Genomic DNA, 26,318 nt, shown 5'->3' with positions numbered 1-26,318 from the left:
TCTTCTCTCTGAACCTGCATGCTCACACATTAATGCTAAGCCATAGTTTGGTTTAGTGTTATGTGTGAACTGGATTATTATATTTGTCTACCAGAACATGCACAGACAGAAGCAAGAATTTATTTATTTAATGTATGTATAAGTATTATATCTCACCCCTCATCATGTATGATCTTGAGGAGGGACAAAACAAATAATATAAACAGATAGAACAAATACATCTTAAAACAAGACTCCATAAAAAAAGTACAATCCTTCAGTCTAGATGTATTATACAAAGGCCTGTTGAAATAAAAAAGCTTCCATTTGACACTGAAAAACATACAGAGTAGGAGTCAATCAAAGTTCAGAGGGGAGAGTATTCCTCAACCAGGGTGCTACTGCTCCTGCTGACTGAGAAGGGCAAGGAAGATACTGTATCAACTAGTCCTTTAAGTCACGTTTTTATTCTGAAAAAAAAAAAACATGTGTGGGATACTAACAAGGGTAAACAAAAGTGGATTGCACAAAGTCATAGGCAGTTTGGTTCTTTACACTTAGAATTTTTATCCTCTAGCACTATTTCTCCCAGGCATGCTAAGACTACAGTAATCCTATGCCCACTTATACAGGAGTTGGTCACACTAAACCTAGTTGAAATTACCCCTAAGTAAATATACATGGGATCTGGCTGCACAATATCTTTGTGGTGACTGGGGGGGCAGCTTCTTGTATGACATGAGCCACTTCTAGGTAGGGCCTGCTGCCCCCATGCCCCTTTTGTGGGGTTCTCATTGAATCATTTTGCCACTGCTAACATCATCCTAGAGTGGATATATATGGTGTTTGAGTGTGTGCGTAGGTGTAGATGTATGCTGCATAACCAACTAGGCCAGGGATGAACCACCGCTGGCCCTACAGAGGTTTCTGGATTACAGTTCCCATCCTCCCTGACCATTAAGCATGCTGGATAGGACTTGGACTCCAACAGCAACTGGAGGGCATCACGTTCCTCACCCCTGCAGTAGCTATTTGGGAATATCCTAGAAGTAGCTTACACCTGTGGTAGTTCCAGCACAAAGAAATTGGATCACTCTTTGTTCCGAAGAAGAGAGGAATGTTCAGAATGTGGTAGATACCGGCATTGTCTGGGATTCATATGCCCTGAAACAACAAGTGCAGTGATACAAAGTCTCTTTTTAAAAGAGCTGATTAACTGGACTACCCCAGACTTTGATCACCTCTGGCCAGGTTAAAAAAGGGTGTATACCCCATTAATATATATATATTATATATATATATATACAAACACACATGCTTATGAGTAAGAGTTATAAACTCTGAGCCAAGTAGCAGAATGTGATGGAGCAGGGTTGAAGGTTGTGAACAGTCATGAAGTGGTCAGTTTATTCACCACTTCTGAACATCTCTGCTCGTAATTAAGAGTGCATACTCAAGATAAGAACATAAACATTGCCTTGCTAGATCAGTTCAAGGTCCATCTGATCTAGCATTCTGTCTCCAACGGCAACTAGACTTATGTCATTGCATAGCTCACAAGGCCGGCATAAATGTGACAATCATCCTGTTTGTCTTTGCTTTCTGGTAATTGTGGGTATGCTGCTTCTGAACATGGAGGGTTCACTCTTCACAGTCATAGCTAGTATGCATTAATAGGTCCAGTCTTCATTAATTAGTTGAAGCCTATTTCCAAAGACATCTTAGTTAGCAGCCATCACCCCCATCTCATGGCATTATATTTGGTGATAATGGCCACCAAACTAGATGGCTTTGAAAATGGAAATGGACTGCCTTCAAGTTGATCCTGACTTATGGCAACCCTATGAATAGGGATTTCATGGTAAGCGATATTCAGAGGGGGTTCACCATTGCCTCCCTCTGAGGCTAGTCCTCCGCAGCTGGCCAGGGCCTGCTCAGCTCGCCACAGCTGCACAAGCCAGCCCCTTTCTTGTCTGCAACTGCCAGCTGGGGGGCAACTGGGCTCCTTGGGACTGTGCAGCTTGCCCACAGCTGCACAGGTGGCAGGGCACATAACCCCAGGGCCACTCTCTGTGGGGGTGATCCTTAGCTGGCCCTTTACACCCAGGAGACACAAATGGGGATTTGAACTCACAGACTCTGGACTCCCAGCCAGGATCTCCTCCTCACTGTGCTATACCAGGTGTTTAGACAAATTAATGGCAAATAAGGTTATCAGTGGCTACTGGTCATGATGGCTATGTGTTTACTACTTCCAGTGACAGAGACGGTATGCCTCTCTGAATCCCAGTGGCTGGTAAGCACAAGTAAGAAGAGTTCTCCTGCACGCATGTCCTGCTGTGGGCTTCCCATAAGTATGTTACTGGTCTCGATGCGCCTTGAGCCTTATCTAGAAGGGATCTCTCTATGTAAGCTGGTAAGATCATTATGCATTGTATGTGCTTTCTTTTTGTTGTCCAGAATCTACCGCCAATCAGTTTCACTGAATCATGGATTTCTCTGTCACGACTTCTGTAAGACTTTCCTCTTCTCCCAGGCATTTTAGCATGTGTTTTTAAATTATTTTTAAAAAATTTAAATTGTTTTAAATTGTTTTTAAAATGTGTTTTAAATTGGTATATTTGTTTTTAATGGTTTTAGTTACTGTAAACCGTCCAGAGAGCTTCTGTTGGAATAGGCAAATGTTTCATGTTCCCTTGGGGGGGATATTTGGGAAATTTCCCATGTACCTGTTCACCATGATGTAACTTCCTTATGGGTGGGGTTAGTTACCTGGTTTCCTCCTTCCTTTTTCCTGGAGGATTTTTTGAATATTCTCCATTGCTGATCTATCCACCGTAGAGAGAGGCCGCATGGCAAATGATGCTCTCTGCTGAGAGCATCAATACCAAACACCAAAAATGGACTGAGACTTCTATTTTATTTCATCTAAGCTACAGCCTATGTTTCTGAGGAGGTCGTGAGTAAATGTTTTTATCTTTTACCTAAGAAGATTGTGTCTGTTGTTATTTATATAGAGAAAGGTGGGGCTGGTTACACTCTCACTCTGCTGCTTGTGTTTTTATATCTCTGCTAAGAAATAGGACCAACCAAATTAGTTCCTCTTTCTCTCTGGTATTTTTATAATACCGAACTGCTTCGGCTATGGGGCGGTATATAAATACAATAAATAAATAAGCAGAAATTCAGAAGTCAACCCTGTTCCTGCAAGAATTGAAGATGCATTTATGGGGGAAACTGTACCTGCTGAAGACACAGGAACTCAGCCTGGAAAATGTAGCAACTCCATCTGAGGGAACCAAAGGAAACAGCTATGAAAAAATATTAAGAACAAGAGAAAACCTATGCTACTAGCTTTTCTAAGACAAAGAGGGCAAGAGAGAGATCTGGGCTTCTTGTGGTGATGGAATGTGCTGGAAATGCCAAGAGGCGACAAGGGAGCTGACTGGAAGGAAAAAGCTGGGGGTGGTAGTATGTTGGGAAACAGCATAGTGTGGTTAAAATCTAAGAGTAAAGAAAATAAATTCTTTGCCACAGAGGAGTGAAAATAAAGGATATGAAAGATTAACTTTAGTGCAGCTCCCTCTGCTTTTCAAATCCAGAGATACTGCAGAATCCTGATTTACTGCCTTCTGGCCTTTTGTAGTAACATCCGTTTATTCTTCAGAATTGGGCCTTCAAATATTCTGACAAATTCTAGCAAAACCTTTTGCTAATAATAAAGAGCAGTGCCGGGGCAGCGCAGGCAGGGGAGAGAGGCAAGGCGCTCAGCATGGTGTGGGGAGCTTAGCATACCACAGGCACAGCAGTGGAGCCAATGCAATGCTCCTGCCAACATGGCTGCACTGCACTGAGCTCTCCACACTCTGTGCCTTCCCTTCTGCCTCTCAGGAACTGGCAGCAATTTTCAGCACTGGAAAGGCAGGTGAGCAATGCCACCCTGCCTGCGCCACCCCACAGACTCCTACTGAATATGCATACAAGGGGTTCACTACGGAGACACATGTCTAGTTAAATTACATGCTGGCCCCAAGGACATGGTAGAACCATCTGAGGCCTGCTGTAATTAATTTGCTAGGCATTTCCAGGATAAAATCTTTAGCATCCGCCAGGACTTAGACTCCAGTGTTATAGCAGGTGAATCAAGCGGGATATCCAGAGCACAGCCTTGTCCCAATTTCTTGGATGAGTTTCAGTTGGTACAACCTGAGGACATTGACAAAGTGCTTGGACAGGTTCGTGCAACCACTTCTGTGCTGGATCCTTGCCCTTCTTGGCTAATAAAAGCTAGCAGGGATGGAACAGCCGGCTGGGCCAGGGAAGTGATTAATGCCTCTCTGTGAGAGGGGGTGGTCCCTGGCTGCCTGAAAGAGGCAGTAGTGAGACCACTCCTGAAGAGACCCTCCCTGGACCCAGAAAATCTTAATAACTATAGGCCGGTAGCAAATGTTCCATTCCTGGGCAAGGTCCTTGAACGAGTGGTGGCAGGCCAGCTCCAGACGCTCTTGGATGAGACCGAATATCTGGATCCATTTCAGTCAGGCTTTAGGCCTGGTTTTGGCATGGAAACAGCCTTGGTCGCCCTGTATGACGACCTCTGTCGGGAGAGAGACAGGGGGAGTGTGACTCTGTTGATTCTCCTTGATCTCTCAGCGGCTTTCGATACCCTCGACCATGGTATCCTTCTGGGAAGACTAGCTGAGTTGGGAGTGGGAGGGACTGCATGGTGGTGGTTCCGCTCCTACTTGGCAGGTCAGCTCCAGAAGGTGGTGCTTGGGGAACATTGCTCGGCACCCTGGACTCTCCAGTATGGGGTTCCGCAGGGGTCAGTTCTGTCCCCCATGCTATTCAACATCTACATGAAACCGTTGGGTGCGGTCATCCGGAGCTTTGGAGTGTGTTGTCATCAGTATGCTGATGACATGCTGCTCTATTTCTCCTTTTCATCTTCTTCAGGTGAGGCTGTCAATGTGTTGAACCAGTGTCTGGCTGTGACAATGGACTGAATGAGGGCTAATAAACTGAGGCTCAATCCAGACAAGACTGAGATGCTGCTAGTGGGTGGTTCTTCTGACCGGATGGTGGATGTCCAACCTGTCCTGGATGGGGTTGCACTCCCCCTGAAGGAGCAGGTTCGTAGCTTGGGGGTTCTCCTAGAACCATCTCTGTCACTTGAGGCTCAGGTAGCCTCGGTGGCACGGAGTGCCTTCTACCAACTTTGGTTGGTGGCCCAGCTATGCCCCTATCTGGACAGGGATAACCTGGCTTCAGTTGTTCATGCTGTGGTAACCTCCAAGCTAGATTACTGCAATGTGCTCTACGTGGGGCTGCCTTTAAAGATGGTTCGGAAGCTGCAGCTTGTGCAAAATGCAGTGGCCAGATTGGTAACGGGGACCAGACGGTTCGAACACATAAAACCGATTCTGGCCTGCTTGCATTGGCTGCCTGTATGTTTCCAAGCTCGATTCAAGGTGCTGGTTTTAACCTATAACCTAATGGCTTAGGACCACAATACCTGATGGACCACCTCTCCCGACATGAACCCACCCATACACTACGCTCAACATCTAAAGCCCTCCTCTGGGTGCCTACTCGGTGGGAAGCTGGGAGGCTGGCAACAAGGGAGAGGGCCTTCTCAGTGGTGGCCCCCAAATTATGGAATGATCTTCCTGACAAGGTGTGCCTGGTGTCAACACAGTTATCTTTTCGGTGCCAGGTCAAGACTTTCCTCTTCCAGGCATTTTAGCATGTGTTTTTAAATTGTTTTTATTTATTTTTTCAATTGTGTTTTTAAATTGATTTTGTGTATTTTGTGTATTTCTTTTTATTGTTTTTAATTGCTGTAAACCGCCCAGAGAGCTTCGGCTATGGGGCGGTATATAAATGTAATAAATAAATAAATAAATAATATTGAAAGCTTGAATTGTCCTCACTCCAGTTTAGATTTATTTGTTTTATGATGGAGTTGTTAATTTGTGTTATTGATAGGGCTTGTTTTTATGGATTCTGTAATTTTTGTGCATTATCCTTTTTATCTTTTTTTGTATATTTTTAAAAATCATTTTATTTCACTGTTCCCCACTCAGGGATGGAAGTATTAAAAGAAGATTAAGCTGTACATTCTTAGAAATAATAATTAAAATTATCATTAGCAGAAGGCTGTGTAAGCATTTATCAGAATATTTGAAGAGCAGCCCATTATAAGAACATAAGAAGAGCCTCCTAGATTAGGCCAGTGGCCCATCTAGTCCAGCATCCAGTTCACACAGTGGCCAACCAGATGCCCAACGGAAGCCTGCAAGCAGGACTTGAGTGCAAAGAGCCCTCTCCCTTCCTGCAGTTTCCAGCAACTGGTATTCAGAAGCATACCACTGTGGACTATGGAGTCAGAGCATAGCCATCATGGCTAGTAGCCACTCATAGCCTACTCCATGAATTAGTCTAATTCTGAAAAATCCTGAAAAAGGGGACACAGCAAGAGCAACAGAGCATCATGGTGGGGTTGCTTGAACAATAATCCCCCATTGCATTCCAAAGATCTACACAGGAAATCTAGAAGTACATTTTGTGTATCATAGATGTTTTGAAAGCTTTTTTTAAGTAACGTTTTTGAAGATGTTTTGTGTTAATGTGTTTTAAAGTTTGCTTTTATGATGTTTTAATGTTTTTGGTGCTTTTGTTTGCTGCCCTGGGCTCCTGCTGGGAGGAAGGCTGGGATATAAATCAAACAATAATAATAATAATATCAGCAAGACTAACAGGCTGAGATGGTGTGTCACATACAGAGGGCGGTGTTCAAATAACTTTTCATGCGAGTGGTAGAGTTAGTGTTAGCACAATGGGGTTCCCACGCTCTCCTCCCATCGTGCACACCGTACACCATCCCCAAATCTGCTCTGGAGAGTGAGGAGAACCCATAGAACAGATTTAGGGGGTACACAGGGGGAGGAGACAGGGAGATCATTCTGTTGGGCAAAGAGAAATCCTTGTACTGACTAGGGATGAGGGAGAAATTTTATTCAGTTTGCATTTAAAACTGAATTTATAAATTTTGCATTGTCTGAAACAATATGAGAACCAAAATACAGCCATCCTTTGTAATCCGCACTTTTCTGAATTTTGCAATACAGTTCTCCAACCAAGCAGTGTTTACAGGAATGCATATATTAAGGGAAAATCTCCTTAAAAATTAATACATGAGCATTAATTATGGGAAATTGCTTGCAAAAATGTATACATTAGTCAAAACTACATATAGTAATATGTTTATGAGGAAAAAGCCATAGTAAAATGAATAATTTTCATAAGGATAAAAAAAAATCGGCAAATTGCTGCAGAAATGTGAACTGAATTTAAGATTGGAAAAATTAGAAAAGGAGAGAATCGAAATTGTCAGATCCTTCCCTCCCTAGCACTGACAAATGATTGCCGTAGCACTACACTGAATACAACCAAGAATCGTGTCATGAGACCATCACAAAAGACTTTGTTGGGGATGGAGAACAAGAGCTTAATACAGACTGTCATATATTCCCTACCTCTACTCATGCAAGCTCTTAGTCGTTAAAAGAAAAGGCCAGGAGATCCAGTTCAGGAGGCCTTCCACCAGCCTGCTTTGGGGATCAGGTTGCCTATTATCCAATGTACCACTACTCTAATTTTCTAAAACTATCCAATGTATTATGGCCATGACAATTTGCCCTTAGTTTTAAAGGGCACTGTCACCCCTTGGGTTTGAGTGACAGCCAGTGCCGGTACCAGGTTATTTTGCGTCCTAGGCAAGGCTAACTACTTGCGCACACACCCAAATTGCTAACTTCAATTTTCAAATACAGATGTCTTGTAGAAAAAATGAAAAGCACAAAACTTGAAACTGCTAAATTTATTTTAGTTGCATTTTTTCCAAGGGTTAAAAATACTAATTTGTGTAAAACTGTGCCCCTCAAAGGTCAGTACAAGAAGTCTGGTTTCTACACTTGTTGGGCTGGACTTCCAGTGTGTATTGCAGAGGAGGGGCAAAGCTTGTCTGCTGCCATGCACAATATGTGAGATGGGACCCTACATAGCTATGACAGTCTGCTTTGTGCCATCACCACCACACACACACACTTTTTTTTTGGTGGAGTGCTTTTTTATTGTGAAATCTGATAAATTAAAACTAAAAGCAAATTTCACAAATCAAAATCTCCTTCTAATGGCTGCGAAGTTGGACATGTCAGCAAGCGAAAAAGTTCAACACTGATCTTTGAGCGATAAAGAATTAGTCATCACCCAATTATCATAGTCTGCCATAAGATGAGTAACTGTTATCTGATCTGAGTATGCTGAATCAGAAATGCACATTTACTTGGGAGTGAGCCTGAATGAGCTTAGTGTGACTGACTTCTAAGTCAACATGTATAGAATTGTACTGTTAAAAAAGTTAACCCTCTGAAACATTACTACTGCAGTTCTCCTTAAGGCCAATAGATGTCAGCATGTACATAAAGGCTGCATTTTATACAGTACATGCTTACTTGGAAGCAGATCTCTTGGGCTCTGTAGGATTTGCTCCCAAGTAAATGTAGTTAGGATAAGAGTGTAGCTCCACAAAGCTGGAATATGCTGCATATTAGGCCTCACTACCACAGATGGGATAGTTTTGATTTTACAACTCCTTTCATGGCTGTGTGAAGGCAGGAACAGCTGTCTCTCTCTGATGGAGAAAAGAAGCTTGATTCAAAGAACATAAAAAGAGCCTGCTGGATAAGGCCAGTGGCGTATCTAGTCTAGCTTCTTGTTGTCATAGTGGTCAAACAGATGCCCATGGGAAGATTGCAAGCACAAGAGCACTCTCCCCCTTGCGATTTCCAGCAACTAGTATTCAGAAGCATACTGTCTCTGAACGTGGAGGCAGAGCATAGCTATTGTGGCTAATAGCCATTGATACCGTTATCCTCCATGAGATTGTCTAATCCCCTTTTAAAGCTGTCCAAATTGATGGCCGTTACTGCCTCCTCTAGGAGCAAAGTTCTATAGCTTAACTATGTGCTGTGTGAAGAAGTGCAGTACTTTGTTAAACTTTTGTCTGTCCTGAATCTTCCAGCTTCATTGCATGAATTCTGGTGTTATGAGAGAGGGACAAAAACTTCTCTCTATCCACTTTCTACATGCTGTGCATAATTTTATGAACTATCATGTCACCTCTTAGCCACCTTTTCTCTAAACTATAAACCCTCAAATACTGCAATCTTTCCTCATAGTTGGTTTCTGGGCTCAGTTCAAGGTGCTCACGTTAGTGTTTAATGCCCTAAATGCCCTAGGTCCCAAATATCTGAAAGACTACCTCCTTCCCTACAGACCCTCTCCGGTGCTGAGAACAGCAGAGGGGGCCGTTTTGGTAATTCCGCCACCCTCAGAAGTTTGGAAGGTGGTGGCCCGGGAGAGGGCATCCTCTGTGGCAGCTCCTAAGCTGTGGAACTCCTTTCCCATCAAGGTGCATTTGGTAACTTCATTGTGCAGCTTTCAGCAAATGCTGAAGATGCACCTCTTTACCCTGGCCTTCAACACCTGATATCCATACTTTTAGGACCCACCCTATTTTCTGTTATGTTTAGGTTGGTTTTTGTTTTTAATTATGTGTGTAAAACTGTTGTAACCTGCTCTGGAACCTTAGGATGAAGGGTGGGTTGTTGTTAATGGAATTGCTCCATTCCCTTGGTCATCTTTGTTGCCCTTTTTAACCTTTTCCAACTCTACAATATCTTTTTTGAGGTGAATTAAAAGTAAATTAAAATTACTTTTATAACTACTGGTCTTGATTTTGGTTTTTCTGTACTCCAAACTACACTGATGGACAGCTATGCTAGCTGCAGAGCTTGGAAAAGTTACTTTTTGTGAACTACAACTCCCATCAGCCCCAGCCAGCATGGCCACTGGATTGGGCTGATGGGAGTTGTAGTTCAAAAAAGTAACTTTTCCAAGCTCTGGCTAGCTGGAATGCATTTTAGTGTTTCACTAATTTAATTTTTGTGTGCGTATGTGTGTGCTTGGCTGTTTTTCCTAAATAAATATTTAAGTTACCCATTTACTTTCTCAGAAGCTCTGACCTTCATAAGCCTCAGTTAGTTCTATGCTATAGTATTTGTCAAGATGTTGGAAAGCAGCATGTTTTGTGTTAACCAGGTTTACCTACCCGGAATAAAATGTGTAATGAAAATCATTGGCACCTTAAGCAAAATGCCAGCGTGAAAGGTAGTGTAAACTCATAGGAAGCTGCCTTATACCAAGTCAAACCACTGGTCTATCTAGCTCAGTACTGTCTGCAGTGACTGACAGTGTCTCTTCAGGGTTTCAGGCAGGAGTCTCTCCCACCCTTACCTGGAGATGCCAGGGATTGAACCAGGGACCTTCTGCAGGCAAACCAGATGCACTACCTCTGAGCTGTGGCACTTCCCCTGCCCTTGTGGTATTACAGACCTGAGTCTGCATGTGAGAAGTATGTTGGCTCACCTTAGTTAAAATGAGAACGAGACCAGAATTCCTGTTAATTCCAATTAGGTGCTTGAGGCTACAGAATATTCTAAAGAAGGGATCATAATATCAATATTTTGATTTAAACATTGGCAGGTTGACATGTTTCTTAGTGGCACAATCCTGGATGAAAGTAACTAAGTCGTGCCATATGTTTTAGTTTGCAGTTTTTCTGGTTTTTATTATTATATTGGGTTATCACGCAACACGGGTTTTTTGTTTCTATGCTGGAAAATACCGATGAGAGTAGAAACATAAAACTGCATTTGGATTTGTCAGTCACCCTCAATATACCCCGCTCCCCTCAATATACCCCGCTCCCCTCAATATACCTCCCACAAGACAGCCACTAAGTTTGATGCCTTTAAAAGAAGAATAGACAAATTAACACAAAATCAGGCTATCAGTGGCTACTATCAATTATGGCTGTGGTTTACCTCCATTGTCAGAGGCAACATGCTCTGAATTCCAGTTGCTGGGAAAGTACAGGAGCAAAGAGTGCTGTTGCACTCAGGTCTTGGTTGCGAGCTTCCCATAGGCATCTGGTTGGCCACTGTGAGAACAGGATGCTGGACTAGATAGGCCAGTGGCCTGATCCAGCAGGGCTTTCTTTAAGTTCTTACTCTTTTGCCTATAAATACGAAACAGCTTTATAGCAGGAACTGCTTTTTCACATGTTCCTAGCCTGTCATCAGAGCCCCAGTCCAGATCACATGAGGGGCCTGGCTGCACATCTAGTTCTCTGCTTCCTCTCAGACATGTCCCTGCCTCTGTTCCTGGGGGTGATCTTGGTGCATCTGGAACAAGGGGCCACCTGTAACCTCTTTTGAAGGGATTGGGTTTCTTTTAGAGAAGTGGTTGTGGTGGGTTTTTTATATTTGCTGGCTCCTATACAACCCCATAAGTATTAGGGCCAACAATAGGGTCCTTCCCTTCCTCTAGCGCAAGGGGCGGCCATTGGGGGGGAGAGGTCAGCCCCTTTGCACCGGAGGAACTCCCTGGAACCGGCAGGGCGCTGAGCGCTGCCTGCCCTCCTCTCCCACCGCTGTGCATTCCAGAGCCTGCGGCAGGCAGGAAAAGATGGCTCTCCAGCAGGCAGCAAGCTGGAAGACACGTGCGGGCAGGTGAATGCCCAGATGTGTGCAGTGGCATCACTAGGGTTGGTGTCACCCGGTGCGGTAACTCATGGTGTCACCCCCATGGACCTCCTCCCGTATCGGACCATACAGAATCCTTAGTAATGTTTTTTGTGCTAATGTTACTCGTAAATCGTAATTCCTGTATATCACTGAATGTAATGGCAATAGTAGTGACATAAACAACTAGCAAAATTAAAATTACACCTTTAAATTACAATATCATACGCACAGCTCAAATTCTTGCTGTTATTACTAATGGGAGTTAATTATCTTGCATATGCCCATAGTAAATTTTCAGATACTTTCAGACTCTCAGCAATTTTCAAGTGGTCTATGTAGAAGAAAGGTTTGGGAACCCCTGGAATAAGACACCTGCTTATGTCCCTATGCTGCTCTCTCCCCTCATTTAGGGGCCTGGGATGCTTGCGTGTGGACACACCTCCTTACAATTATGGAAAGTGATTCTTAATAATAAGTCTCCAGACACAAAGTTACATAGGTATTTATCAGTTGTTTAGTAGAAAATTCAGAGCTGCAGGGTCCCTTCATGATAGTTACAGCCACGTACACCCTTTTTTGCTCCTGGATTAAGAATGAGATCTTTGTTAATGCATTCTCACAACAACAAACATCTCTAGGAGTCAATCAGCATGAAAGTGAAGAGCATTAGCAACTGAGAAGAGTCTTCTCAGTGGCTGACTCACCTTCTTTCACTCTGATTGGCTCCAATCTGCAGAAAAGGCAAGGAAGCATACTAGAAGACTCTTCTCAGTGACACACTCCTTTTTCATGCTGACTGTAGGATACTTGGAGACATAGGGACCCTGCTCCCAAAAAAGCAGAGGGACTAAGATCCCCTGGGCGACTACCCTCCTGGTGCTTATGGACATGACCGTAATATATTTTGTGACGTGCAAGTTCGACATTATTTATTAAGTGTGTTTAGGATTACACTGATGGCATTCCCAAATACGTACTTTCACACAGACTTTGGTTTTCCATAACACAATGTTTGTCCAAGCCTCCACACTTGGGGGGGGCACTACTTGCACACCCCTTCCATAAGCACATCAAAGTTGGATACACACCTGAACCAAGACCCAGACAAAAGGGCACTCAAAACCAAAAGGTAATTACAGTGGCTGAGTAGATCTTGTACAGTGGTTATACTGACTGGGCAGCCACTGCCCTTCACATTTTACAAAATACTTTTTCCTATACAAAGATTACATTTCTGTGTATGAAAAAGTAATATATGAAGTGTTCTCAATAGTGAGAAAAGTAAACAAATGAATGGTGATCCAAATGTTTTTCATTCTCCCGTTATGAAGCTAGCTGCCAGATGATGTATCACCTTCACTACGCATGCAACGTAGACTGAAAAAACAGCACCCAAGCCACCATTCAATACGTGCACGTGTTCTTTCCAACATGAATCTACAGGTCTCAAAAAGTAATGTGTGACAAAGTCCTCAAACACCTTATAACATGCCTCAAACATGGTCTCTTGTTCTACCAGCATGCCTCCACACCATCACTTTGCCAAAACGTAAGGATAGGTAAATTGCTTTTAGGGAGGTTCACAATTATGATTTCCTATTTATTTAATCTAAAAATATTTAAAATACATAAAAACAGCCAGGGGAAGATATTGGAGAAATATAAAATAAATACAAATAAAAAAGGGGGGGGAGGTGAAAAGACCTTAAATGTGCTACTCACCATCTCTCAGCCTATCCTCCCCTCAGGATGAAAACAACAGAGAACCATGACCACCCCCAGGAAGAAGGGCACACTTAAAATGTAGAGGAAAAAATCATCTACAACCATAGTGTGAAATCAAATACTTATTGGGACACAGTATGAAGAAATATTTATATAAACATGACTCTCAAATATGTTTATGAATTACACAATCTTTAAATATATTTATAGTGCAATCCGATGTTTGTTTACTCAGAAGCAAGTCCCAATGTATTCAATGGGGCTTACTCAAACTGGGAAGTGTGCAGAGAACTACAGCCTCAAGTGATAAGGAACTTGTTCTTTCAACTTGTTCTTTTAAGTTGAGACCTTATCCAAGTCTGAGTCTGTGTTGGAATTGCTTTTTAATATGTTTTTAAGCCTTTTCTTTCTTTTAAAAAAAAAATTAAGCTTTTAAAAAATATTTTCAAAGATGTCTTAATATATTTTAAAATCTGTTTTTATGATGTTTTAAAGTGTTTTGATGCTTTTGTTTGCCGCCCTGGGCTCCTACTGGGAGGAAGGGTGGGATATAAATCAAATAATAAATAAATAAACTTCATTCACCCAACCCAAAATTCAGAATCATGCCTCTTTAGGCTGTTTTCCAACTGTTTATTCTTGCTTTATGGTTATTGGATTTTAAATGGCTTTATTTCTTGTTGTGAGCTGCCTTGGTTTCCAACCCTACCTCACAGGGTTGTTGGAAAGACTACACACACACACTGCAGATGTATAAATACATACAGCCCATATAATAGTTTATTGTCAAACCAGTTGGTCATTGCAGAAAAATCAGTATTAGTTTCCTACAGAATAAAAACTGTAATACCTAAGTAAGCCCTGCCTACTTGCTTTAAAATAGGACTGGAGGAGGGGGGGACAGAAAGACAACACAAACACAATTCTTTTTTACATTCACTCCAAAGTCCCATTGATTTTCAGCACGTTCATAACCATGTCTACTCAAAAGTAAATCCTATTGAATTCAATGGGATTTACTCTGGAGATATGGGATTAGCAATGCTTTTACCCCCACAAAAGCAAGTATTGGGAAGGTTTTCAAAACACTGCCCAGGATCTGACTCCTACACACAAGAGGGGAAAAAACTGAAATATATATACTTACCCAATTTATGAGATTTTTAGATAAACGGGGGGGGAACCACTATTTTCTGGCCTTGCAATGAGGTTTACTAGACACTGCCACAGGTCAAACAAACACTTCACTGATTGGCTGCAATCCTGAACGGGCGGGGTTAAAGCTACGAAGTGCTATACAGTAGTTTAAAAAAAGATTTAACGGGGGTGGCTGATGTTTTTATGTATATCTCGAGAACCAGACCACCTAGAAACTTAATTTTTTTTTAAATTAAAGCTGAGAGTCACCCCCCTCTGATGGTGTCACCTGGTGCAGTCCACACACCCCGCACCCCCCTAGTGACACCACTGGATGTGTGGATGCGTGAAGCTACCTTCCGTTGAACACGGCCACGGGGACAACACACCCTTGCCTGCCTCTTTTTGCATGTGGGAAGAGACCACAAACTTTGTGCAGGTGCGTTTGTGGGCTGGGTGATCATTTCTCAGCTCAGTCAGGGTGCCGGCACTGTGGATGTGGACACAAGGGGCTTTGTACTTGTACATGTGCGCACACACGCAGGTATATAAACCAATGTGGACATTTGGTGTTCCTGTGCCTATGAGGGCATAAATGCACCTTTGGAGGCCACTTTAAGTGTCACTCTTCTAGCCATCAATATTTATGTATCAGCAAACTCTATACACACCATAATGCAGGGATGACAGAGGGTCGGTAAGTACATACCCCACTGGTCACACTTCAAAGTTTTCAATATGTAGGTATAACTTTTGCCCCTTTTAAAAAAAAACACATTAATGTAATTAAAAGGTATTAATCCATTACTTTCCCCCCTTTTTATACTGTAATATTTATTTATTTATTATTATTTTTACTGGCATGATTATATATACAAAGTTCAGTAAAAGAAAAATTTCACTGTCTCAGTTTCTTTTCTGGCCCTAATTGTTGTTTCATTTCATGATTATTACTGAAAATAATTTTGTCGTATAGAGGGGGGTGTTAAAAAATGATCCGCTCTGGGTGTCCAATACACTAGGTACCCCACTGCATTTTGTATCTAGTTTTGCTCTTTCCTTGCATTTCCCCCACCTCCATTCTCATGCTGTCCATTCTCCTGGGTTCTACAATCCATTACATGCTTGCTTGTTTGATTCTATTTACTTGAAGTTCAGATCAGTTTGATCTCCTGATTCTTAACCTCCTTATACCTTGGCATCCTAACAAATTCTTCCTTCAGAGTGACCATTGCTTGCCATATAAGGCCTCATTTTACCAATTCTCATCTCTGGCTTCTAATTCCACTGAGAACACTTACCTCAGAATAGCGGGAAGGGCCATAGCTCACGGTAGAGCACATGCTTTCAATGTAAGAGGACCCAGATCCGGTCCTTACACTGCTTAGAAACAATGGTATCAAGTGGTATATAAATTATTTTAATAAATAAAAATAAACTTCAGGTAGGGCCAGGAAAGACTGCTGTCTGCAACTACAGTTCCCATAATTCCTGACAATTGGCCATGCTGCCTGGGGCTGATCAGAGTTGTAGTCCAGCAACATGTGGGGACTCAAAAGTTGGGAAAGCCTGCAAAGTCACTAACTGGCAGTCAATGTATACAGTACTTTCCTCGATGGACCAAATAAGGCAGCTTCCTAAGATGTCTACCTGAGAGAGCTTTTTTATTTATAGGCAAGACGTTTCACTAGAAGTTTTTGTATGAATGTCTTATAGTTCGCCACCTGCTATAAATGGGTATTTCAAAGCAGCCAAGGGGCATTTCATGGGGCTTTCCAACACCAATTGTCGCCATGCTTTAAGGCAGGGATGGGGAACCCCTTTTTCAGCCAAGGGCCACATTCCCATCTGGGCAATGTTCTGGGGGCTATATACCAGTGGTGGGCAGGGCCAGAGGCAACAGTGGGCAATTAATGCAAAACTTGTACAGGAAGGTAGCTTCTAAACACATTCACACATCCCTCTCTATCCTCCACCCAAGTGAGCAAGAGGAACGGTCAGAGGTCAAGGGCAAAACCACTCAAGGAGGATGTGAAGCAGGGGCAGTAAGAGGTGTGGCCTGGGTAGAGTTCCAAGGGCCAGTTAGAGAGGCTTGGAGGAGCCTGTCCCTGCTTTTGGTGTCTACTGTGCAAGACAAACAAGACATAACCGGGGCAGTGGGGGAGAACCCTGGTGGTAACCGTTGTTTGTGCATCAGTGGCTTTTGTTCCACAGCACAAGGACAATATGTTCCCTGGTTATAGAAGCTTCTCAGACAAGAATCTTCCTGGAAGAAAACAGGGTAGATGTTCTACTAAATTGTGTTGCAGCTCAGGATTTCTACAGCTTCAAATCCTCCTCAGAACAGCAAGACCACTGAGAAAACCCGTGGGATACGGAATGGGAACAGCTTCTTAAAACCCACAAGTACATATCAGGAATTTAATAGGCTTGTCACTTCTTTCCCCTTCCCTGACAGAAGTTTGAACAAGCGTTTCTCAGGCCCTTTTTCCACATTGAAGCTATCTTCAAGAGCTCCCCAGCACAACACCAGTAATCTGTTCCACAGGTGTATGTATGGCCTGCTGCTGTAATCTATGAAGTGGAATAGTGGTTCCATACTAGCATTCAAGGAACAGAAGCTCTTGTGATAGTGGGGAGCCTGACAACTAGCCATCTAAGCAGCCAGAATTAGGTGGGTGGGTGATAATCTCTGAGGACCATTGCTGGGGCAGAGGGCTACATTTCCTGTCCCCCACACTGTAGTCCTAATCCTGACTGGGCTCCCCTGAGCTGCTGTTTAGCAAAAAAATTAAATCCACATGCACCCCATAGTTAATTGTGTAGTTAATGGAACATTTATTTTGACCTGAATATGCAGTCATAATCTATAACGGCTTCCTTGCCCAGTTTTTCCTGTCTTGTTTCTTACTCTGTACATAATATACAAGTGACAGTCAAGTCAGATTTTAAAAATAAAATATTACACTTTTAAAAAACTTTATTAAAAATAGTGCAATGCGTCCTGCTTCTATCCTCTCCTCCCCAAGCTCACCAGTTATAGAGCCACTAGAACAGTATACAGTACATTTTACACACTTTCATATCATACAAGGCTCTGTTATGAGAATTTCAGTGCAAACAACAGAACTACAGTGGCACCCTTTTTGCTCTACATTTAACTCACAAACAAAATATTCTGTAGGTTAGCCCCAGTTTCTGCACAAGGGTTAAATCCTACTGACATTTTTACTCCTTATTCACAGCAGTGTCTGTCATAGTCAGATATATGCATTGGAATACCCCCAAACTGTCCATAATAGTGAAGCGCATCAGTGCTCGCATTTCTGTCCAGGCACGGAGTCTGCAAACTTTCCCCTAGTCCTAGTAACTGAACTCAGTGCTGGAAACACTGGGAGCTGATGTGGGTCTGGGGGAAGGGGAGTGGAGCATAAAGCACTTCGGAGGGAGCTGGGGATTGCGTGTGGAGGATGGAGCAGTGAGTCTCATGGGAATTCAGCATGGCTGAGAAGTGTTTCAGTTCATCTGTCAGCTGTTTGATCTCCCGGCGTAAAGCAGCATTCTGTCTCTCCAAGTCTTGACTCTCCTTTAAAGAAAATATATATATGAAAATCAGTTCAAAACCATAGGCCCACAGTGGGAAAGAACATGGGGAAATCAAGAGATCAGAGTGGGGCAACAAGTGGCCAAGGGCCAAATGAGGCTCTTGGACTAATTTCATATAGGTGACATGGTGGAGAAAAAACTGGGATAAAAAGGAAAGCAGAGAGAGAGAGGTCACATTCAAGCTATACATTTAAAGCAGATAGCTCTTCCCCCAAAGAATCCTGGGAATTGTAGTTTACTCAGAGGTACAATTCCCAGCACCCTTAAGAAACTACAGTTCCCATGATTCTTTGGGGGAAGCCATGTGCTTGAAATCTATGGTGTGTATGTGACCAGAGACAGAGTGAGAGAATAAATGACCCACCCACTTTTTCATTCTGGCCCCATCCACAGTTAACTTCTGCCCACCGCTGGCTCTGGCCCTCCTGACAGATTACTGCTGAGGGAATGTGATATTTGACAGAAAAAAAGGTTCCTCACACCTGCAACAGATTAAATAGGATCTGGTCTTCAGGTAGCCTGTCCTTGACTAGGGATTCTCCTTTCCTTGTATTGGCAAACTATATAAGAAATCTGGACAATATGGCTTCCTAACAGCCATATATAAAGAAAAGTGGAGTAAGAAGGGAAGCTATGTGAACATATAGTGCATCAAAACAATTAGTGGTATATTTATGCATGAACAGAGGCTTCCAGGGTACACAGTTGTGTTATATCAAAGTAGTGAATTAACAGTGCACTTAAATAACCCTTAAATACAGCCTAGACTCTCTCCTCCTTTTCTGCTGAGGGATAAAAACCCCTGCTGCATGCAGGCCTGTGTTTTAGAGCCCTGCCAAAAATCTGTATATAATCCTGTTGAATAAGTTTGTTTTTTATATACCATTATCAGTGTGGAGCCTAAATGAGTAACCAAGGTTCAACAGAGGACACGCGAGTAAAAAGTAAAAGTGAGAAAAACTCAGGGAAAGGATCCATTGGGGATAGGAATAAAGGAAAGCAAGATCTCACTGTAAGATGGAGAGTAGTTAATTAATTATGAGTTTAGATCAGGTGAAGATACTGGCTGTATCTCTAATAGCGTGCATTATGAAAATCAAGTTGATGCTTGCAGCTAAGAGGAGGAGAAAGGGGCCTTAGCTTGCATCCTGCTGCCTTCTGTGTGACCAGGATAAAACATTCTCTTTCTTCCTCTCTGAGGCACCAGTGGGGGAATTTCCTTTTAATGCAAATATCAATTTCAGAGGAGGGATTTTCCTCAGGACTGTAGCAAGAGGGGAGGAAATGGTTAAATTCCCCCTCCCCCACCTGCTAAGATCCAGATAATTATTACTCTGCCCCGCCCCCAGCTGGTACTATTTGCATTTTTTTTAAAAAAAAATCTTTCATGTTAAATGCAAAGGCACATTTAATGCCAAGTCTGGTTTGGCTCTGAAACAGAAAGGGGAGGGTAGAAGTGATTTAGCTCGGTCTAGATTAGCAGAATTATTCCTGTTCATCTTTCCCTGCAGGGGAGAGAGGAGGTGTATCCCCAGCTAATCCTGCGCAACTCGGTTGGCTTCTGTTCCTCAGAGCCAGGAGTTAAAAAGAAGGCAGGGGAAGGAGTGCATCCTGTAATTACTTGCTCCTCAACAAATGAAGTGATAATCTCTGAGGTTGGCTGGTGTCAGTTCCCAGTCACGGTGTCACTATTTCCTGTCACCATGGTCACAGGAATTGCTACCAAGAATGGTGGCTCACTTAGATGTGTGGAGAGCTTTGGTCATGCTATGGGTTTCCACATGAATACATATTGTAGTCAGCCAGAGTGTCAGTCTAGAACCTGCGAGACCTGGCAATCCCCACTCAGTCGTGAAACTCACTGGATGACCTTGGGCCAGTCATTGTCTCTGAACCTAACCTACCTCACAGGATTGTTGTGAGGATAAAAAAGGGAGGTGGAGAGATATGTATGCCACAATGAATTCCTTGGAGGAATTGTGGGATATAAATAGAACAATATATTTTTAAAAATTAAAGATTATGACCTTCCACAGGGTATATCACCCAGATCCCTTTTATAACATGCAGTAGTGTAGTGGCAAATTCAGAAGTGCAGGGTCCCTTCATGATAGTCACACAACACCTCCTCACAGCCACTCCCCTTTCATATACAACCTTCTAAGATTATATAATAAAATGAACTTTCAGTCTCTTACTTTATTTGGAGTACTTTCCTTTAGTGATGCATTGCAATGATCAATGCATAGCCCTCCATGTGTTGCCTTTAAGCTAGATCTACTCTTTTCTGTGCATGTACATGGGCAGATTGACTAAGATGCTGAAAAGTAAGGAACTTTCTTTACTCAATTTCCCTTTCTGGTTGCCATACTAAAACTGAAGGGGAGTGTGCTAGCTACTGAGAAGAGTCTTCTCAGTGACTGACTTGTCTCCTTTCACTCTCATTGGCTCCAGTAAGCAAGAACGGACACTTAAGACAAATGGACCCTGCTGGGATCTTGCTCCCAAAAAAGTAAGAGGTCTAAGACCCACAAGACCCTAGATAACTACACCTCTGATAACGTAAATTCAGTCACATGTATATAAAGAGATACTGAGCAAGAGGTGTCATGATTTTCACTTAAAAGCCTCTTCCTATTACTTTGTTCCAAGTCTGCTAGGCCTCAAAAAAGCAGAAGGGAGGGTATTATTTCCCCACCTTATGAGCCAAAACATGCTCTTTTTTTCTTGCCACAATTCAGGCGGGAGGTTTTTATTAACCAGCCTCTATTCTGACTGCAGAGTGTAAAGAGTGGTATTAAAATATGTGAAGTGGAAAAGGGTCTGTGTGGGTGGGGTTCATAGCCTTTTCGCAAGCTATTCTGTAGAGTTTCCAGGCTGACTGACTGACGTTTTTTTCCTGTAACCTCATCTTCTGGGCAAACCCAAGCAGGGAAGCAGGCCCCATGCTGATAGCGGGTGACATTTTCAGCCCTCGGCCACGCTCTCTCCTCAGCCAGCAACTTATGAGAAATGACAACAGGCATACCCTCCGCCACAGGTTCTCACTGCCTCTCACCAAACCCTGTTCATACACTCAGATTTCCTCGGCCTAGGCCACAGAGACATCCTGACCCGAGAGAGCATAGGCCTCGGGGGGGGGGGTGTCAATAACTGCCACAACTAGAAAAACCACCTGCCACAGGAAGACAGTTACTGCCCTAGAAGGAAAGTCTTGCTCGTTTCTTTCAAGCAGCTGGGGAAAGCAACAACATAATGGAGAAATTAATCAGACGAGAAGAGCAGGGGAGCATCTCTTCTGGCAGATTCAAAAACGTTGGGAAATCATTTCTTACGGAGAACAAAAGTGCTTTCCTTTGTAGCCCAGCTCACACTGAAGTCTGTTGTGACAAACTGTGCAAGAATGGTTATATGGCATATTGCTGGTATATGCTTTTTCAAAGGTGGCATCATTGAATTCTGCATTATCTCACTAGGAAGCTACCAAGCAACAGGTCAACCACTGGTCCATCTAGCTCAGTACTGTCTACCCTGACTGGCAGCAGATTTCTGGGGTTTCAGGCAGGGGTCTCTCCGAGCCCCCTTGGAGATGCTGGGTATTGAATCTGGGACCTTGTGCATGCAATGCCTGTCCTCTGGTACTAACCTACATCCCTCCACTGTTGCTCTTGTTGTACACATACTGCTTTCCCCCCAGCATGCTCACAGCCCTACAGGCAACTGTGGCCAGTTTCAGCAATTTGGGGACCACAAACAATGAAATTAGCCATTAATGCAAGTGGTCTTGCACAGAGCTGAGTCACAGGCCTAGCTCAGACAAAAAAAAGAGTAATGAGGGGCTAAAACTGTTCTTGGAACATACCACACCAGATGGAGAATTGCATGGTTGAATGCTTTCCAATGAAAAGATTTCCCTGCACACACAGAACTAGCATATCAGAGAGAAGGCTAGGTGAGAACTCGATACCTTGATTACTACATGCAGGGAAAATTGTATAGGGAGTTGGATGCAGCCATTTGATTCTCCTACCTGCAAGTCTTGAAGTTGTACAGCTCAGGAGCTATTTACCACCCACTAGCTGTTTGGTCACAGCATTCAGCTTCTATCACCAGGGCCCCCAGAATGGCATATATGCGCTTGTACTCTTTGGTTGCGATTGCTGCTTACTTTTAACACAGTGCTGAGTACAGGCATTACCATATATGAGGCAGTTATAGGGGTGCATGTGCTCACCTCACCACATATAGAGTATACCACGGAATGCAGGGCATATGCTCTGGATAAGTTCTGGTATCTGTGTTACTAAGTGTATAAAATACTTAGATAAGTTGGTATAATCGCTGATGTAAGGAAAGGAAAAACTATTCTAAAGGAGAACGGATCTAGTGATTTGCCTGCTATATCCCCATAAATCAGGAGTCTTTTTCCTGTCGGGGATAATCTGTTGGGGACCCCATTCAGGCAGTGGGGGAGTGACAAATCCAATGGTTGCCCACCCCTCTCCTAAATATTAGCACAGATAAAATTTCCTGAAAAATAATTACAAAACAATCTAATCACAAGTAAACATATTTGGGGGGGAAATACAGTATGCACTTTTCCATTATACTTGTCTATAGACTGATTCTGCTGTGTGAAGCATGTCCCTTAAACCGACTTTGGTTTGATTCATACAAACAGCAGTTGAGGAAGGAGACCTGTTTCTGGACTGTTTTATTTGCAGATGGTGCATGACTTAATACTCCCCTTTGGGAAAAAAAACTTGCATATACAACACTAGCTAGGCTACAACTCATCTCCCTAGTTTTCTATCTGAAGAGATGTTGCTATAGCAGACTGCTAAAGCAACAGTAAATTGAATATTGGATTATACAAAAAAGAACTTTTACAAGGAGGAACACTCAGTCAGTCTACCTGCAGTCTTTGATGGTACGGTCCAGGAACAGTTTCACCACCACATCTGCTGTTTGTATGAAATCGACCTAATGCCAGGTAGGTATATAATGGACGTTCCTACCATGTGCAAGGTATCTGCTTTCATTGTCTGTTTCTGTCGGCTCTTCTGGGCTGCAATGCGATTCTTTTCTCTTCTTTGTACTTTTCTCATATCATCAGAAGACTCCTGGGGGAAAAAATACAAGGAACAAATATGACAACAGGAACAGCATCTTTCCACCTACATCTAAAGATATCACATAGAAGACCAGCGTTAGGATGCAAAGCAGAAAGAAGGAAACATTCTTCTCAGCAATAATCTCTCCTACTCTGTTGTCTTCATGGTAGAAACACAAATAGATTGGTGGAAGAACTCCCCTTCTACAAACTTGCCCAAATCCCTAATACAGAAAAGTCCAGCAAAAGGATCAAGCAGAACACCCCCATACTGAGATAATTACATTACATATTAAAGAAGAGCAACAATCCTTTTGGAACACTCAGTACATTTCAGAAAACATTCAGAGTGTTTGTCTTACATTCCGTTAACTAGAGCAGGGGCGGGAAACTGGTGCCCTCCAGATGTTGCTAGGCTACAACTCCAGTCATCTCTGACCATTAGCCTTGCTGTAGTCCAACAACATTTGAAGAGCCACAGATTTCCCATCTCTGAACTAGGGTACTGGGTTTGATATAAGAGTCCCAGTTACCAATTCCAACCTAGTCATGGACCTACAGTATAGTCTGAAGGCACATGGGACTACCACTTTGCAAAGCTAAGCAGGTCTGGGTCTGTTTGTCTTGATGGGTGACTGACTGCCTCGGTCTCATATGCACGCTGCCTTGGTTTCTATGATGGAAGGAAGGTGGGATGTAAATGCAAGATAAATAAATGATTCACTCATGTCCCTGGCCATGTGTCTGCCTCCCTTTAAAAAAAAAATCCAATGATGTAATTTTATACTTTCCTTGGATAATCTTCAATGAATCTTTCTTGTAGGGTTCCTCCCCCCATCATGTCCTTTAATATATAAGCCTAAGAACTCTTTGCATACAGGCTAAAGTACATTTTGTTTTAGTTTTAAGGCCCTGTTCCTAAGACGGTAAATATTTGGTCTCCATCTCAGTATTTTAAAACTTATATCTCAGGTTGGGGGAGGCAACCTTCACTCTTTCAACCTTTCCTTGAGAAGACCTAAACACTTTGCTCTCCTCCAAATTTTCTTCTCTCTAGCGGCTCTGGCTTCACCCCAGAGATAATATTATTATAGCATTTATATTCCACCTTTCCTCCAATGAGCTCAAGGTAGTGTACATGGTTCTTCCCTTCTATTTTATCCTCACAACAACCTTGTGAGGTAGGTTAGGCTGAGAGACTGTGGCTGGCCCAAGGTCACCCAGCAAGCTTCATGGTTGAGTGGAGATTTGAACCAGGTCCTAGTCTGACATTCTAACCACCACACACTGCTGGCTGTCAATAGCATCCTTCAGCCAAGGTTTGACCAGTGCCAAGTAGATGGGAAGATTTTATACTACATCCCTGTAAACAGTTCTTCTACTGTGACATTCATCAATGACATTTGCTATGCTTTTCTGCAACAGTGTCACTATGCCGTCTCATTCCGCTCCTGCACTGCTTTAACTGTTCTGCATTGCATGAGTGCCTAGACTCTTATTTTTGATTTTCTAGTTCTTAAATGGGTTTTCTCCCTAAATCACTTCCTTGAAAGCTCTATAGAAAACCCAATAGCACTGAATGTTTCTTTCCATCTATCATTAATTCATTCTCTCTTGCTCTCCTTCAGCACATAAGACAAATGGAAGAGTCTGGCAAAGTGGAAAGACAGTGCCAACTAGAGTTCATATTTTATTTCTGGCATAGCTCCTGTGCCTTTCGCATAATCAGACAGAAATGCAGTAGGTGAAGCTTTCTCCCAGCACTTGATCTCCATGCTGTGGAATGCTGCACCTGTTGACTTTCTATATGTCATGCCATAACTCAAGGACACAGGAGAAAAAGAGAACATTAACATTATCTCAGAAGCAATTGCCCAAACTGTACCTGTTTGCTGGATGAAGAGGACTGGCTGAAGCTGCTGGAATCGCTGCTGTCAGAGCTATGGGGCATGGCTTACAGCTCCCCCTGCCTGTGGTCTTTCCTCTCTTGCTTCTTTTAAGTCCTTGGTGATTTCCACCACCACCTTTTTTTTCTTTGACTTGGACTCTTTCCTCCAGTCTTTCTTCTTCTGCTTTGTTGGTTATTTTCTTTGCCACTCTCCCACGGTCACTGCCAGCTGTCTACGTTCTCCTCCTTGTAGAGTCTGCACCTCACTCTGATCACTCCCTCTCTTTAGAACTTCTTAGCTGCTGTCGTTTCTCGGAAGCTGGAAGGGGACTCAACTGAAAGTCACATGGGCGGAAACTCCGAAGATTAAAAGTTACAGAGAGAGAGAGAGAGAGAGAGAGTGTGTGTGTGAGTGAGAGAGAGAGAGATCACCTCTGGGAAAATAAAAATAGTCTGAAAAGAAAAAAAAACCCGAATAACTTCAGGCAGTTAGCAAAAGAGCAAGAGTGGTTTTGCCTGCGTTGCAAACACCAGAATGAGAAGCAATAAGCTTCACAAGATTATTTGTGAAGGATCCAGGGGTGTAGTCGTCCAGGGTTGCAGGAGGTCATAAACCTAGTACTTTTTTAGGGAGCAGGGTCCCACCCAGGTTCCTATGTATGAGCCAATCAGCATGAAAAGGGAGCATGTTAGCCACTGAGAAGAGTCCTTGTCCTTTCGTGCTGATTGGAGCCAATCAGAGTTAAAGGAGGCGAGTCCATCACTGAGAAGACTCTTCTCAGTAGCTAACACACAGCCTCCCTTTTCATGCTGATTGGCTTCTAGGGATGTCTGTTGTGGTAGAATGTGGACTCGCGAGACAACAGGAAGAGCAAGGGAGTTTAGGGAAAGCAGAAGAGGGGGCTTGGCTGTGAGGGGATGTAGCGTGACTATCATGAAGGAACTTTGCACTTCTGAATTTGCCACTACGCTACTGGAAGGAGCCTTATGGCAGGAGAAGAAGAAAAGCAGTTTAGTCCGGATACATTTTGTACAGGCCATCACAATAAAATTTCCAGTGAAAACTCCAAGCGAGTAAAATGCAGTATTCAGTAATGATAAAAACAATGTGATTTTTTTTAAAAAAAATCTGTATATCTGCAGGCACCTATGTAAGCAAAGAGAGCCAGTGTGGTGCAGTGGTTAAGGTGTTGGACTACGACCTGGGAGACCAGAGTTC

General features: G+C 43.0%; 1 protein-coding gene and 1 long non-coding RNA gene across 6 annotated transcripts in view; one reads left to right on the top strand and one right to left on the bottom strand.

The window, feature by feature from the left end:
• Positions 1–26,318, top strand: part of LOC133377536 (uncharacterized) — an 86,661-nt gene that overhangs the window by 13,236 nt on the left and 47,107 nt on the right. The gene's annotated exons all lie outside the window — the stretch shown is intronic.
• Positions 16,880–25,608, bottom strand: BATF (basic leucine zipper ATF-like transcription factor). Its single transcript, XM_061613232.1, has 3 exons — positions 25,097–25,608; positions 23,117–23,221; positions 16,880–18,078 (listed from the first exon to the last, which is right to left on the bottom strand). Exons 1-3 carry the CDS (start codon positions 25,160–25,162, stop codon positions 17,869–17,871), a joined length of 381 nt encoding a protein of 126 aa, XP_061469216.1. The 5' UTR covers positions 25,163–25,608; the 3' UTR covers positions 16,880–17,868.

This window comes from Rhineura floridana, chromosome 2, assembly GCF_030035675.1.
Source record: "Rhineura floridana isolate rRhiFlo1 chromosome 2, rRhiFlo1.hap2, whole genome shotgun sequence".
Lineage (NCBI taxonomy): Eukaryota > Metazoa > Chordata > Lepidosauria > Squamata > Rhineuridae > Rhineura > Rhineura floridana.
Note: the sequence above shows the minus strand (reverse complement) of the source record. Positions and strands in the feature narration are given on the sequence as shown.